At 39.9% G+C, this 13,866-nt stretch overlaps 3 protein-coding genes across 6 annotated transcripts in view; 2 read left to right on the top strand and 1 right to left on the bottom strand.

Moving 5' to 3' along the window:
• The window catches only part of LOC126378912 (probable proline--tRNA ligase, mitochondrial), a 48,352-nt gene extending 43,695 nt beyond the window's left edge, over nucleotides 1-4,657 (top strand). Inside the window, exons 8-10 of one of the 3 annotated variants that reach the window (XM_050027425.1) lie at nucleotides 1,669-1,765; nucleotides 2,799-2,941; nucleotides 4,458-4,657. In XM_050027425.1, coding sequence (XP_049883382.1) covers nucleotides 1,669-1,765; nucleotides 2,799-2,941; nucleotides 4,458-4,653 — 436 coding nt within the window. In that variant the 3' untranslated portion in view covers nucleotides 4,654-4,657. The remainder of the gene's footprint in view (nucleotides 1-1,668; nucleotides 1,766-2,798; nucleotides 2,942-4,457) is intronic. The other 2 variants (XM_050027428.1, XM_050027426.1) reach the window with 2 other exon arrangements.
• LOC126378888 (sorting nexin-7-like) overlaps nucleotides 1-13,866 on the bottom strand; it is a 106,743-nt gene that overhangs the window by 47,508 nt on the left and 45,369 nt on the right. The window lies entirely within an intron of this gene.
• The window catches only part of LOC126378979 (gamma-interferon-inducible lysosomal thiol reductase-like), a 52,540-nt gene that overhangs the window by 24,006 nt on the left and 14,668 nt on the right, over nucleotides 1-13,866 (top strand). Inside the window, exon 1 of one of the 2 annotated variants that reach the window (XM_050027547.1) lies at nucleotides 10,124-10,267. The exons of the other annotated variant lie outside the window; for it this stretch is intronic. The gene's annotated coding sequence lies outside the window, so the exon portion shown is untranslated. Of the gene's footprint in view, nucleotides 1-10,123; nucleotides 10,268-13,866 lie in introns of those variants that run through there. 2 annotated transcript variants of the gene reach the window in all.

Genomic DNA, 13,866 nt, shown 5'->3' on the forward strand with positions numbered 1-13,866 from the left:
TGGGGCGCTTACTCAAAACGTCATGTAGAGTACGGAAATACTTTCTGATCACCAAAAACTGCTCCGCATCAGAGAGATACTCTACGGCCTGGCAAAACTATCGCACGTGAACCAATATTTCTTTGAGAGCACTTATTTAAATCTTGGTCAAATTCCATAGCGCGTAAAAAAAAAACAAAATGGCGGAAAAACAAGATGGCCGCCATACACAATTTTGTTTTTTTTTTCAGAAAATGTCTCGGGATATAAAATATATATCGGGGTTGTGGTCAGATCGTCATGTTAAGTATGGAAATACTTCCCGATTTTCGAAAACTGCTCCGCATCAGGGTGACACCCTACGGCCTGGCGAAACTATCACACCTGAACCAATTTTTCTTTCACGAAACCTATTTAAATCTTGGTCGAATTTAATGGCCGGTGAAAAAAATACAAAATGGCGAAAAAACAAGATGGCCGCCATACAAAATTTTGTTTTTCCAGAAAATGTCTTGGGGGTAAAAATGATGTATAGGCGTGTGATCGGAACGTCATCTTTGAAAACTGCCCCCAATCAGGGAGACATCCTACGGCCTGGCAAACCTATTGCACCTGGATTTTGTTTGTTTCCACGACACCCATTTAAATCTTGGTCAAATTCTGTCGCCGGTGAAAAAGAACAAAGTGGCGGAAAAACAAGATGGCCGCCATACGAAGAGGGACAGTTTCGAATAAACAGGACACGCGAGCTGCTTTAGCAGCGAGCGAACCACGCGAAATCTACTGTATCTGTATGTATGCGTGAGTGTGTATGATAGCAGCTTCCACTGACAACCACATGTGTGTATGTACACATACACATGTGTGTGTGTGTGCGTGTGTGTGCGCGTGTGTGCGTGCGTGTGTCTGTGTGTGTGCGTGTGTACGTGCGCGTGTGCTCGTGTGCGTTAGCGCGTGTGTGAGTGTGTGTGTGTAAACATGTTCATCAATAATAATTGTGATCACTACTAATAATATATTATATTATTATATATGAATATAAATCAGAAAATCTGTCTGTCTGCATCCTTGCTCGGTCTAACCATCACTTAAAATCGTAAAATAAAATAAAATTTTTAACAAAAAAAAACCGACTTCAAACGCAAAACTAAAAAGCAATAAATAAATTTACTTCGCACAAAGTAATTAGTACGTATTTTCAATTAGTTAATTATTTTATAATTCTGAAGTCGGTGCCAAGTAAATGCTACAACAACCCTACTACAATATCAAATTACTATGTACACACAATATTGTTTAATACCTATATCAAAGCAATTACAAAACAATGTCAAACAAAAAAATACAAAACAATCAGTATTGAAAAATATATGAATCGGTACTTCGTTGTAGCATTTCCTTGGCACCGGCTTCAGATTTATAAAATAATTAACTAATTGAAAATACGTACTAATTACTTTGTGCGAAGTAAATTTATTTATTGCTTTTTAGTTTTGCGTTTGAAGTCGGTTTTTTTTTGTTAAAAATTTTATTTTCTTCAATTCATATTCAGATTCAAAAATATCTTTATTCGGTAGGTAACATAGTTACACTTTGAATCGTCAATTTTTACATAACGAACGTCTCATCCGCCTAAAACTACTGCAGCTTCTACTGCTTCTGTCTTTCTTTCTTCTTGTGTTATTTCAGGTTGCTGGCAGCGAGTGTGGAGGCGCTTTCCACGGAACAGAGCATCACGTGGCCGCGAGCCATCGCGCCGTTCAATACTATAGTCATAGGACCTAAGGTAAACGGCCTCCGTGGTCCAGTGGTTGAGCGTTGGGCTCACGATCCGGAGGTCCCGGGTTCGAATCCCGGTGGGGACATATCACAAAAATCACTTTGTGACCCCTAGTTTGGTTAGGACATTACAGGCTAATCACCTGATTGTCTAAAAAGTAAGATGATCTGTGCTTCGGAAGGCACGTAAAGCCGTTGGTCCCGGTTACTAATCAAGATTAAGTAATACTGATTAAGTAAGTAAGTAGTCGTTACATAAGCCATGTCAGGGGCCTCTGGCGACTCAATAGTAACCCTGACACCAGGGTTGGTGATGGTGAGGTTGGTACTCCACCTCACAACCCACACGATAGAAGAAGAAGAAGGACCTAAGGTAAACCATTTCATGGGCTCGCTCTCTATTATTGCAATTACCATCATACAGGGTGTTATTGACATCGTAACGAATACTGAGGGGGATTCAGACCATAGTTCTGTGTTAATTTCAACAATTTCTTTTTCATTATTTTCAATTCTATACTCTTGTTTTGCTTAATGGAGAGAGCTATGCTCGGTATTTCCCTGCCCGATCGAATCAAAAATGAGAAGATCCGCAGGAGAACTAAAGTCACCGACATAGCTCGGAGAATTGCAAAGCTGAAGTGGCAGTGGGCAGGACACATAGCGAGGAGAACCGATGGCCGCTGGGGCGGAAAGGTTCTAGAATGGCGACCACGTGTCAGACGACTCTCAGTGGGTAGGCCCGCTACAAGGTGGACCGACGATCTGGTGAAGGTCGCGGGAAGCCGCTGGATGCAGCGCAGGACCGATCGTCATGGAGATCCTTGGGGAGGCCTATGCCCAGCAGTGGGCGTCGTACGGCTGATGATGAATGAATGATGACATTTGTTTTGTCTTAGCCGTACTAGGACTCCTGTCCTCGGCCTCTTAATAGTACTGACAGTTACTGCTGCCCTCTGTCAGGTTCCAGGTTACAGTCCCTGTGACGGGACCCTTCCATCCTGTCTCTTAAGTAACGTTATGTTAATCTTATATTGCAGGAGGGATCTAAGGAGTGGATCTCGCACGGTTGGGAGGGCGTGAAGCAGATGGCGCACTCCATAGAGGAGGTGCAGCAAGAGGAGGTGCTGGTGGACGATCGACACTCCCTCACTATCGGGAAACGACTCATGATGGCTGACAAGTGAGGATATTGACTTGACTACTGGCATACATACATACGGTCACGAGCATTAATATGTATAGTCCGTTCAAGAATGATCTTCATAAAAGGTAAACAAATATGGCTGCCGATATTTTTTATCTGTGTCAAACTGCATACTAGTGAAGTGCTGAATTGATTTTAGCTCAAGTTATTTTATCAAAATGAACTGACTCTCTTGGGTTGTTTGAATATTTTGTATGATAATATTAAAATATATATTGTATGTTTCTTTGTGGTTACGTCATTTTTTCTGCGCATTTCGGCTTATTAAGTACAGTACACTCACTTAAGTTATTCACGGAACTGACTCGTTTTCCTGACTTGAATGAAATGTCTCATCACTAATCGTCAAATTGACAGCTGGCCACAGATTAACAAATCAACTTTTTTGTGTGAAGTTTTGTTTGATTTTTGTTTTTACATGAAAAAATGTGTTTTTAATAATTATTTTACGTTAATTTCACATTGAGCTAAGAAATCATACATCTATTGAGTGCTACGGATGTTATTAGAAGAATACGTTTCGTAGTTTAGGTGAAATTCGAACATTCTTTGTGGTAACAGGTTTGTTTACCTTTTATGAAGATCATTTTTGAACGGACTATATACTCTTTGGTACCGTGTCACATTAACTTTTTTGACAAATTGAACTGTAAGTCTCACTAAATGTCAAATATGTTAGTGCGACAGAGTCCTAAACACACATATACATAAACTCACGCCTATTTCCCACCGGGGTAAGCAGAGACTATAGAATTCCATTTGCTTCGATCCTGACAGACTTCTCTTGCTTCCTCCACATTCATCAATCGCTTCATACACGCACGCCGGTTCAGAGTAGATCGTAATAAACCTTTTCTAAGGACATCTCCAATTTGGTCATCGTAAGTCCTTCTCGGTCTAAACACACAAACAGACGAAACGGTCTAAACAGAGTCCTAAAGTGGGTACATTATATTGCTCATGACTGTACATCTTCTATCGTGTGGGTTGTGAGGTGGATTACCAACCCCATCAACCCTGGTGTCAGGGTTGATTTAGCCGCCAAAGGCCCCTGACATGGCTCATGTAACGACTACTTACTTACATCAGTAAGTAATCACCGGGACATAACAAGTTAAATGTACCTCTGACTACCCAAATTGGCTTATAATCGTGAGTTTACGTTATGGCCCAAAGGTCTCTGTGACCACACTAAAAACCCTAAAAAAAACAAACTATTTTGAATTCGGCGATAGATAGATAAAATCTTTATTTAGACACACCCTGGACACTTCATACCAAACACCTCGTTTCACACAGACACTACACATTGACGTTATCGTACACGCGCATCTGTGTGTGTGACGTCTGACGCCATACGATTGAAGACTAAAGTAAGACCGAGGGGGTGAGGTAAACCTAGCTCAGCCGCTGGTGGGGAGCGGAGAGTTGCCGTTCTATACGTAGTATCATTCCTTATCGAATAATTCTTTGTTTTTTTTTTTTTTTTCAGAATGGGTTACCCCACCATAGTAGTATGCGGCAAGCACTCCGCAGAGTCACCACCGCGGTACGAGGTGCTCCACCGATCTCCACCAAACTCCACTAGTCCCCACCAATCTCCACCCTCCACGACGCTGCTTACACACAGTGAGCTGTTGCACTCGCTAGCTGACAATGGAAGACAAGAAAGAATACCCGTGCTATAATATTAAAAAAATATTTAAACCAAAAAAAAATGTTTTTAATACCCAACTGCAGCAAAATATCCGTGCCTTCCGTTGCCCCCGGCCGTTGGTTCCGGTTACTACTTACTGATGTAAGTACGTAGTCGTTACATGAGTCATGTCAGGAGCCTTTGGCGGCTCAATAGTAACCCTGACACCAGGGTTAATGAGGTTAGTAATCCACCTCACAACCCACACGATAGAACCTACTACATGGGACTTGGTATACAATCCCAGCCGACATAAAAAATTGTGAAAGCGATTTCAAGTTTGAGAATAAACTAAGAGAATGGCTTGTTGAATGTGCTTTTTATGACATAAACGGAATACTGCTAGGGGGATGACGATGAAGTCAGATAGACCACAATATAGAAAGTAACCCAAAATACATGGTAAATAGATCCGAGATCATGAGTTGGGAGGTCACGATATGTCCGTTACAAATACCGTAACGAAAGTTGACCAGTGACGCGCCGTTCCCGGGAATATTCCCAAAATGGGAATGTTCCCAAAGTGGAAATGTTCCCGTTGTAAAAACTCTTCAATAGCAAGGACACTGGCCGCTTTGCTTTTTCATATTGTTCTTTCTTGTACTCTGGTCTTATCTGCCTAAAGGTTTATTCTCATTTTTCTATTTTCATTAAGTATGTATTATAAAAAAAAATAAAAATAAAAATTGTTTATTTTCAGACAACTTAAGTCCATAGAGTGTTAGTAACAATACCCTTAAAACTATGTTAGCAATTATCATTATACTAGGTAGGCAAGAATTATATGAAACAAACAAACATTTAGGTTAGTGGGACCGGCACCACTCGGTAGCCTCACCGACCTTTAGTGACATGTAGTTCGATGAACCTACCGAGTAGAGCAGAGTCCCATCTGTCCCCAAGCATCCTTAGGACACTATTCCCGCTCCCCCGCACTCGATATAATAATGACGCAACCTTTTTACGCATAATTGCATAAAAATCGTCCACGCTAGCGTCAGCAAACATGCCAGACGCACTACAGTACCGGGGAAGTCGGAACAGAGCCCTAAACGCATTATTATATTGGACGCGCAGAGAGTTGTAAGCTTTCTGTGTGAAGTTGGCCCACAGACTGCTCGTGTAGAATGTCTGACAGTATGCTTTAAAAAGCGTAATTTTGACTTCAGCAGTACACCGAGCAAATCTATGAGCCACCACGTTCCCACGCACAGACAACCCTCTACGCTCCCTCTCTATGTCTATACTATCACACAAATCGTCTGTCACTATATGGTCAAGGTACTTAAACTGTTGAACACGTCTCAATTGTACACAATTTAGAGTAAGAGGTGGAATACAGTCTGGTCCTTTGCCTTTTGTCTTAAACAACATGAATTCACTCTTACTCTCGTACTATACTTATTAAGAATATTTTAAGTCAACATAAGTAAGTACACCGAGTAAGTGCGAGGAGAACCGATGGCCGCTGGGGCGGAAGGGTTCTGGAATGGCGACCACGTGTCGGACGACGCTCGGTGGGTAGGCCCGCTACAAGGTGGACCGACGATCTGGTGAAGGTCGCGGGAAGCCGCTGGATGCGGGAAGCTGCTGGATGCGGGCAGCGCAGGATCGATCGTTGTGGAGATCCTTGGGGGAGGCCTATGCCCAGCAGTATGGAGGAGCGTGACCTTCTGACACAGGTGTTTCACACTTACTAGGAGGTCACAACTGTTAAAGAAATAAATATTTTTGTTTTTTTTTTTTTTTAAGTAAACCTTCTTATGTTGACCATGTTGTGTGCCCTTACAGGGTTCCTGTTTGTACTTTCCTCTACTTTTAAGACCTCTGTAATAATATTAGGAATGCAAAGGTGCTAATTCCTGTAAACACCACCTTTCCTTTGCGGTGGATAAGAAAATGACAGGTATAACTTAAAGTAAATTTAGGAGGTGTCTGCAGGAATCGGGGCCGATAAATATCTTATCTAGGTAATAAAGCTCTTTTTACATAAGTTAGTTAGTTAGTTATTGTAATAATGTTTCCTATCCACTGGTTGCCTGGAAGAAATTGCTGCTTAGCAATAAGGCCGCCAGATTGTACTGTATCTATCATCATCTGTGTTAATTTGTTTTGTATGTTGTGTGCAATAAAGTATATTTGATTTGATTTGATTTTGTGCCATTTTACTGCCGGGACCGTTCCCGAAGTGGGAATATTTTCGGGAACAGCACATGTCTAGTTAACACTGAATACGACTGGTGGCCAGTTTACAAAGACCCCTGACAATATTGTGCAGAGAGATAGAGAGAAATGCCACTACAAGGGTAGGTACAGTCATAAGCAATATAATGTACCCACTTTAGGACTCTGTCGCACTAACATATTTGACATTTAGTGAGACTTACAGTTCAATTTGTCAAAAAAGTTAATGTGACATGGTATCAAAGTGTATACATATTAATGCTCGTGACCGTACTACTGTCTTTTTCTTATTGATGTGGCTCTGCCCACCCCATTAGCGATTGCAGGCGTGAGTTTAAGTATTCATAGATTTATTTCAAAGCTTCTAATGGCATTCGTTATGTTATTATATTACGCTAGGGTCGATTAATTCTTTCAAATATTTTTCCTCTCAGACAACGCCCTGAGGAGCCGAGGTTCGCGCCCAACTGGGCACCCATTTGTCCGGCCAAGTTAATGCACGTTAAGTCACGTCAAAAAAAAAGTTCTACTTATTTATTTTTTTTCTATTTCTTTTTTCCTATCAGTAACACAGAATAGCTCTTCACAAAATGGCCGCTGTGTGTTCAGAATACTGATCGCTTCACAACAGTAAAGTTACATTGCTTGTGCGCAGTTGGGTGCTGGTTTTACAATGTACGTTATGTTCTAAAATTACAATGCATCCGTGACAAGGACAGAGAAAGCTGACCCGCGGGTGAGAGTGGATTCTGGCGATGGAAGCAATGAGAACCTTTCCTTGAAAAGTATCCTGATACGTTCAGGATAGGTGCGCGACATTGAGCTAGGTTTACCCGGTTTTTTTTTGACGTGACTTATTGTAGATTTGCCGCAGATGGCATTAAATACTTGGCCGGACATATGGGGAGCGCTGAAGGCTCTCACCCGGTACAACGTTTAAGACAACAGGCCTGAGGGTGCCCGCTAGGTTTACCTCACCCTCTCGTTTCTACTTTAGACTTCAATCGTATGTCAGATGTGACACACAGATGCGCGTGTACGATAACGTCGATGTGTAGTGTCTGTGTAAAACTGATGCGGGTACGTGATAGGGCCTTTGCCACACTAGACGGAAATTCCGTCGCCGAACTTCCGCGGTGGAACGCCAATACATGTTATTTGGCATTATGCTGAGGGAGATCCTTTTTTTATTTTGGGCGCCTCCGTTGTGTATTTAATGTCTGTATTATTTGTCTTTTTGTCTTTGTTTTTTTTTTTATTTCTGTAATGTAAGTTTGTAAATGTGGCGTCCAATATGGAAATAAATATTTTCTTTCTTTCTTTCTTTCTTTATCACTACTTACATAGTATAAAACAAAGTCGCTTTTTCTGTCCCTATATCCCTATGTACGCTTAAATCTTTAAAACTACGCAACGGATTTTGATGCGGTTTTCTTTAATAGATAGAGTGATTCAAGAGAAAGGTTTATATGTATAATAACATCCATTAAATAGTGGAGAAATACTGTTATTTTTGAGGTTTTTAATGTGATGTCGTAAATAATTTCATTTTTTCCTCAGCAAAGCCGAGCGAAGCCGGAAGCTGTCTGACGCGAGTGGGATGGCGCCCAGAGTAGTCTATTTCAAAGCCGTACTAGAACGCCTAACACTTAATAGGCTAATTTCCACGAAACATTTGTGGATTTATGGTTTATTCTTGTTTTTAGTTCCTTTTTGACGAAGCCTGTGGTGGATATAATTATGTTTTTTTTTCTTACGCATATATATTTTTTCTGTAGCCTAATCAATGTCCCACTGCTGGGCAAAGGCCTCCCCTTCTCTTTCCAACCCTCCCTGTCTAGGGCATCGTTCCGCCAGGTGTGCCGGAAGGCGTCCAGCTCGTCCCTCCACCGTCGTCGTGGTCTACCTTGACGTCGACGACCCTGTGGGGACCAATCAGTTGTAATTTTGGCCCACTTTTCCGGATGCATACGGCAGACATGTCCCGCCCATTCCCACTTCAGTTTAGCGAATTTTTTCTCCGACATCTGCCACTTGAGTTCTGGAGCGCAGTGTCGTGTTTCTAACGCGATCGATCAGTTTAACACCTAATATACTGCGCTCCATAGCTCAACGCATTAATTTATATTCCAAATATTGTGTTATTCAAATAAGCAATTTATAAATAAATACTAGTCAAATCAATTACTTTTTACTAAGTAAACATCAAAATACGAAACTACTATGGAATTTATAATATGAAAAAGCAACCTGTGACGTCATAGAAAAACATGATAAAATGTCTGACTTATTATTACGTTTTTCTTGATTAAAATTCTCAAATTTAAGTTAAATAGAAATAACAAAATGTTTTTCGTTAGTTTTAGATCTGTCTTTATAATGTACACGACCCATCATCATCATCGTCAGCCCATTAACGTCCCACTGCTGGGGCACGGGCCTTCCCTATGGATGGATAGGGAGATCGGGCTTTAAACCATCACGTGGGCCCAGTGCGGATTGATGGTTATTAACGACTGCTAACGCAGCCGGGACCAACGGCTTAACGTGCCTTCCGAAGCACGGAGGAGCTCGAGATGAAAACATTTTTTTTTGTGGTCACCCATCCTATGACCGGCCTTTGCGAAAGCTGCTTAACTTCAACAATCGCAGACCGAGCGCGTTTACCGCTGCGCCACCGAGTTCCTCGGTACACGACCCAATTCATAACAATTTAAATTCCAACTAGTTTTAAGCAGATACCATCACCATTCGAAGCGGCTTCTGAATGGGCCATCATAATCTGATGGCCACATTGCGTCACCATTGTCATCTCATGAAAGATTAATCTGATACGGTCATTCTGTGAAACCAGGTCATACAGGATATTTGATATGGTGAAAGAATAATAGAGGTTTTAACGTTGCATTTCATAGCCTGATAACTACTTACTGATGTAAGTAAGTAGTCGTTACATGAGCCATGTCAGGGGCCTTTGGCGGCTCAATAGTAACCCTGACACCAGAGTTGATGAGGTTGGTAATCTACCTCACAACCCACACGATAGAGGAAGAGATTAATTTTATACTGCAAGTTATTCTTTGGTTACTACTATTGGAAATAATCCCTATTAGGGATTAGGTATGGTACTTAAGTGAAAAGTAATAAAATCGAGCCTAATTTTAACCGTCATAAGGTGGTTTTAAGTAGACCACTACACTAGTAAGTAAGTACACAAACCACTAACAACTCGTTTATAACAGTACAATAGATTAGCAACCAACTGGGGACATTGGCGAGCATTTTAAGACCAGTCCGCTTTGGCATCGCGAGCGCGGCGCGCGTGCCTTTAAAAAATAAAATTAAAAAAGAATAAACGTGCGCTCTTTTTCCAAGGTCTCCTTTGTTGTTTATTTTTTTAAAAAAGTGTACCCGCCATTTTGGTAAGTGGGTTCTTTATAGTTACCTTTTTTGTTTACTTATTAATTTTTAATAGGTTTATATTGCGTACGAAAACTCGAAAACCAGTTTTTCATTAAACTTAAGTACTTATATAAAATGGTTTTTGTAATAAAAACGCTCGCGTTGCGTTTTTTGTCCGTTTAGGTACCTACCCAGGTTTATCTTAATATTTTTTTATTTCGTTTATCGTAATCTCGAACCATAACGTTTCACACATGTTAGGTACACGTTACAGTAAATTTAGATAAATGTATATTATGTTAGGTACATGTTATTTACTTTTTAATTAAATCGATTTAAAAAAATACATTTCTTTCAGACATAGACTCTTGAAGCTTGAAACTCTTTTGATTTTTTTCTTTTGACATGATTTTTTTATTTTTATTTTATTTTATTCGGGTAGCTTACAGTATTATTTACACAAAATCAAAATCAAAAAGATAAGTAGTCAATATTACATTCATTACACACTGCTAAAACAATAAAATTAAAATTACTATTGCCAAGTTATATTTTATTTGGTTTAATCGCGTTTTTAGTTACATTTATCATTTTTTTTATTAAGATAGATAAAAAGGTTCTTTTTATTTTGAAAATGTTGAAAATATTTTACATTAACTTTTTTTTTACTGAAAATTATACGGCCTAACTCTGATTTTGAAGCTTATTTTACCTACTTATTTATTATTACAGTTTTATTTGTTATTATAAAAACAATCTGGCGTCTACCTATATCGGGTCAAAAATTACAGGATTAAGTTATTGATAACTTAACATAATCTACCTACTTATTTAAGATTTGCCTTTTGTTGGGTAACTGATGACTTTGACACCAAGAGGTAAGGGCCTCCCTGGTCAAGTGGTCAAGTCTCTCGTCGTGGGTAAAAAAGACAAAATAAAAAAGACTAGTTGAAGTTAGTCACCGATTCGTAGGTACATATGCCTAAGCTGTGATTGGCTGCCAGTAATTACATTTTCGCCGAGGTCACAGGTTCGTTCCCAAGCTATGTAACACAAGGTTTTTGCAATTAGCTAAGCCTGTGTTAGGTAATTTTGTCGGAAAAGCTGTCGACTCGACTCTGAGGTCAAGAGTTCATTATTCGTTGATAAATAAACTTTTTAGTAAGTACTTATGTGTGATGTTGTTGATAATTGCGAATCTATTAACAGCACAAAAATATTTTTTATTTTGTCGATTGTGTGTGTTGTAACTTGTAAGGTCAATGACCGAGCTCATCACCCTGGGGTCAAAGTTACTATAGACCCGCCAAAGCCTCCTGACTAGAGAATGCAATCCCGATCTCGCGGGATCCCGTCTAATTTTTCGAGATCAATCCCGAAGCATAATATGACGAGAATCCCCTTCGAGATTGACGGGATTGGGCGAATCTGCTTGAGTTACACTTTTTGTTTTGATTATGCTGATTTTCAAAGAAAACTTAATTATGAACAATAAGAATAAAATAAATTTATTGCCAGTAACAATTTACATTTGCTATAAGAACTAGGTAATAATGAATATTGCGAATACGGGCAAAAGGAAATGGCTCAGCTTGTGCTGCGATGGAGCCATGCTATGGCGCCATGCAGCGCTGGTTTAGTTAGTAATATTTATTTATTTATTACTATTAGTTAAAAACATCATCATTACAGAAAAAAGAATATTGAAAAATAAAGGTTTTCGTTTCCTTTCAAAAAATATTTTGTTTTAATTAACCTCACTATCACAAAAAAGCAGTTTTCATCGTTTCCATCCATCCTAACTTTACATTTTTTATGAACTAGACGAGATCTCGAAAATTTCGGGATCTCGCGGGATTGATATTTCCAATCCCGAGTGATCTCGAATTTACGATCTCGAGTCGGGATTGCATTCTCTAGTTCACACACGTTAATTAGCGCCATAAATAAAACTTTGACGTATGTTAATAACCTTTACAGTGGGAGCGTAGTTTTTTACGGTCGGTTAAAAAGCCAATTGCATTGTATGAGATATTGTTACGTGTTGTTACGTGAAAACGTGATACACTTGGTACTTACTTACTGGTATTGTTTCTAATTCCCACGCATGCCTTTGTGAACATACTTACCATAAAGTACACAGTGCTTCTTAGAAAACGCTTCACTTGAATACTCTTCATAATCTTCTGTCAAAATTCAAAAATATTTATTTTTCAAAATTGGCTTACAAAGTTAGCGCTTTTTGAACGTCAAACATAATTAAATTACATATTATGTAACTAGCTGTAAAACTACTACCACATCGGAATCTGTAACGCTGAGGGAAAGACGTGGCCAGAAAACCTCCCAGCACAGGGCCCTAGTCCTACTGTTTCATGTTTTCCTTTCTTTTCTTTTAATCCAGTTTGTATTACATAATTTATAGACTTAAATACAATGGTATTCCAATTACAGTCGGTGGAAGGAAAGTGAAAAATAAAGAGTTTATGTGACTTTATCACAGAAACAGTGTTTTCTGAGCTCCCTGACGAAGCAGGCCTGTCCACTGACGTCATAGAATAAGGATAATTCTTACTAAGTATAGAACGGCAACTTTCCGCTCCCCACCAGCGGCTGAGCTAGGTTTACCTCACCCCCTCGGTCTTACTTTAGTCTTCAATCGTATGGCGTCAGACGTCACACACACAGATGCGCGTGTACGATAACGTCAATGTGTTCTTCTTCTATCGTGTGGGTTGTGAGGTGAATAACAAACCTCATCAACCCTGGTGTCAGGGTTACTATTGAGCCGCCAAAGGCCCCTGACATGGCTCATATAACGACTACGTACTTACATCAGTAAGTAGTAACCGGGACCAACGGCTTAACGTGCCTTCCGAAGCAATCGGAACGGACGGACGGAATCGGACGGATCGTCTTACTTTCGGACAATCAGGTGATCAGCCTGTAATGTCCTAACCAAACTAGGGGCCACAAAGTAATTTTTGTGATATGTCCCCACTGGGAATCGAACCCAGGACCTCCGGATCGTGAGCCCACCGCACAACCACTGGACCACGAAGGCCGTTATGTGTCAATGTGTTGTCACTGTTTGTATGAAGTATCCGAGGTGGATTACCAACCTCATCAACCCTGGTGTCAGGTTGTTATTGAGCCGCCAAAGGCCCTTGATAACGACCCTACGGCCCTTCGTAACGACTACAGTCATGAGCTATACCCTCGGGTATAAGTGGGTATCGTAAAATGACAAAATAATCATTTGCGTAGAGCAGAATAGTTTTCTAAAACTTATTTATTTATAAGGTAATTAGCGATAAGCCAGATTGTCCGCTTATGATGCACTGGGTACATGCACATATGCATGTGCCTAGTGCATCAGGCGGGCCTGGCAAATATTTAAATTAAATTTTGTTTTGTCACTACTAACATAGTTTTTAAGTTTTTGTAATACTAACAAATATGGGCATCTGTCTGAAATAAAATTATTTTATTTATTTTTATTTTATAAAATATCTAAAAAGAATGCTAATTAACAGGAGCTATTACACTGTAGAATATTTTTTAAATTAATGCTGACGTCACTAATCGGTAGCTATCCACGTCGGGTCTTCGAGTCTTA

Source organism: Pectinophora gossypiella, chromosome 27 (genome assembly GCF_024362695.1).
Source record: "Pectinophora gossypiella chromosome 27, ilPecGoss1.1, whole genome shotgun sequence".
Taxonomy (NCBI): Eukaryota; Metazoa; Arthropoda; class Insecta; order Lepidoptera; family Gelechiidae; genus Pectinophora; species Pectinophora gossypiella.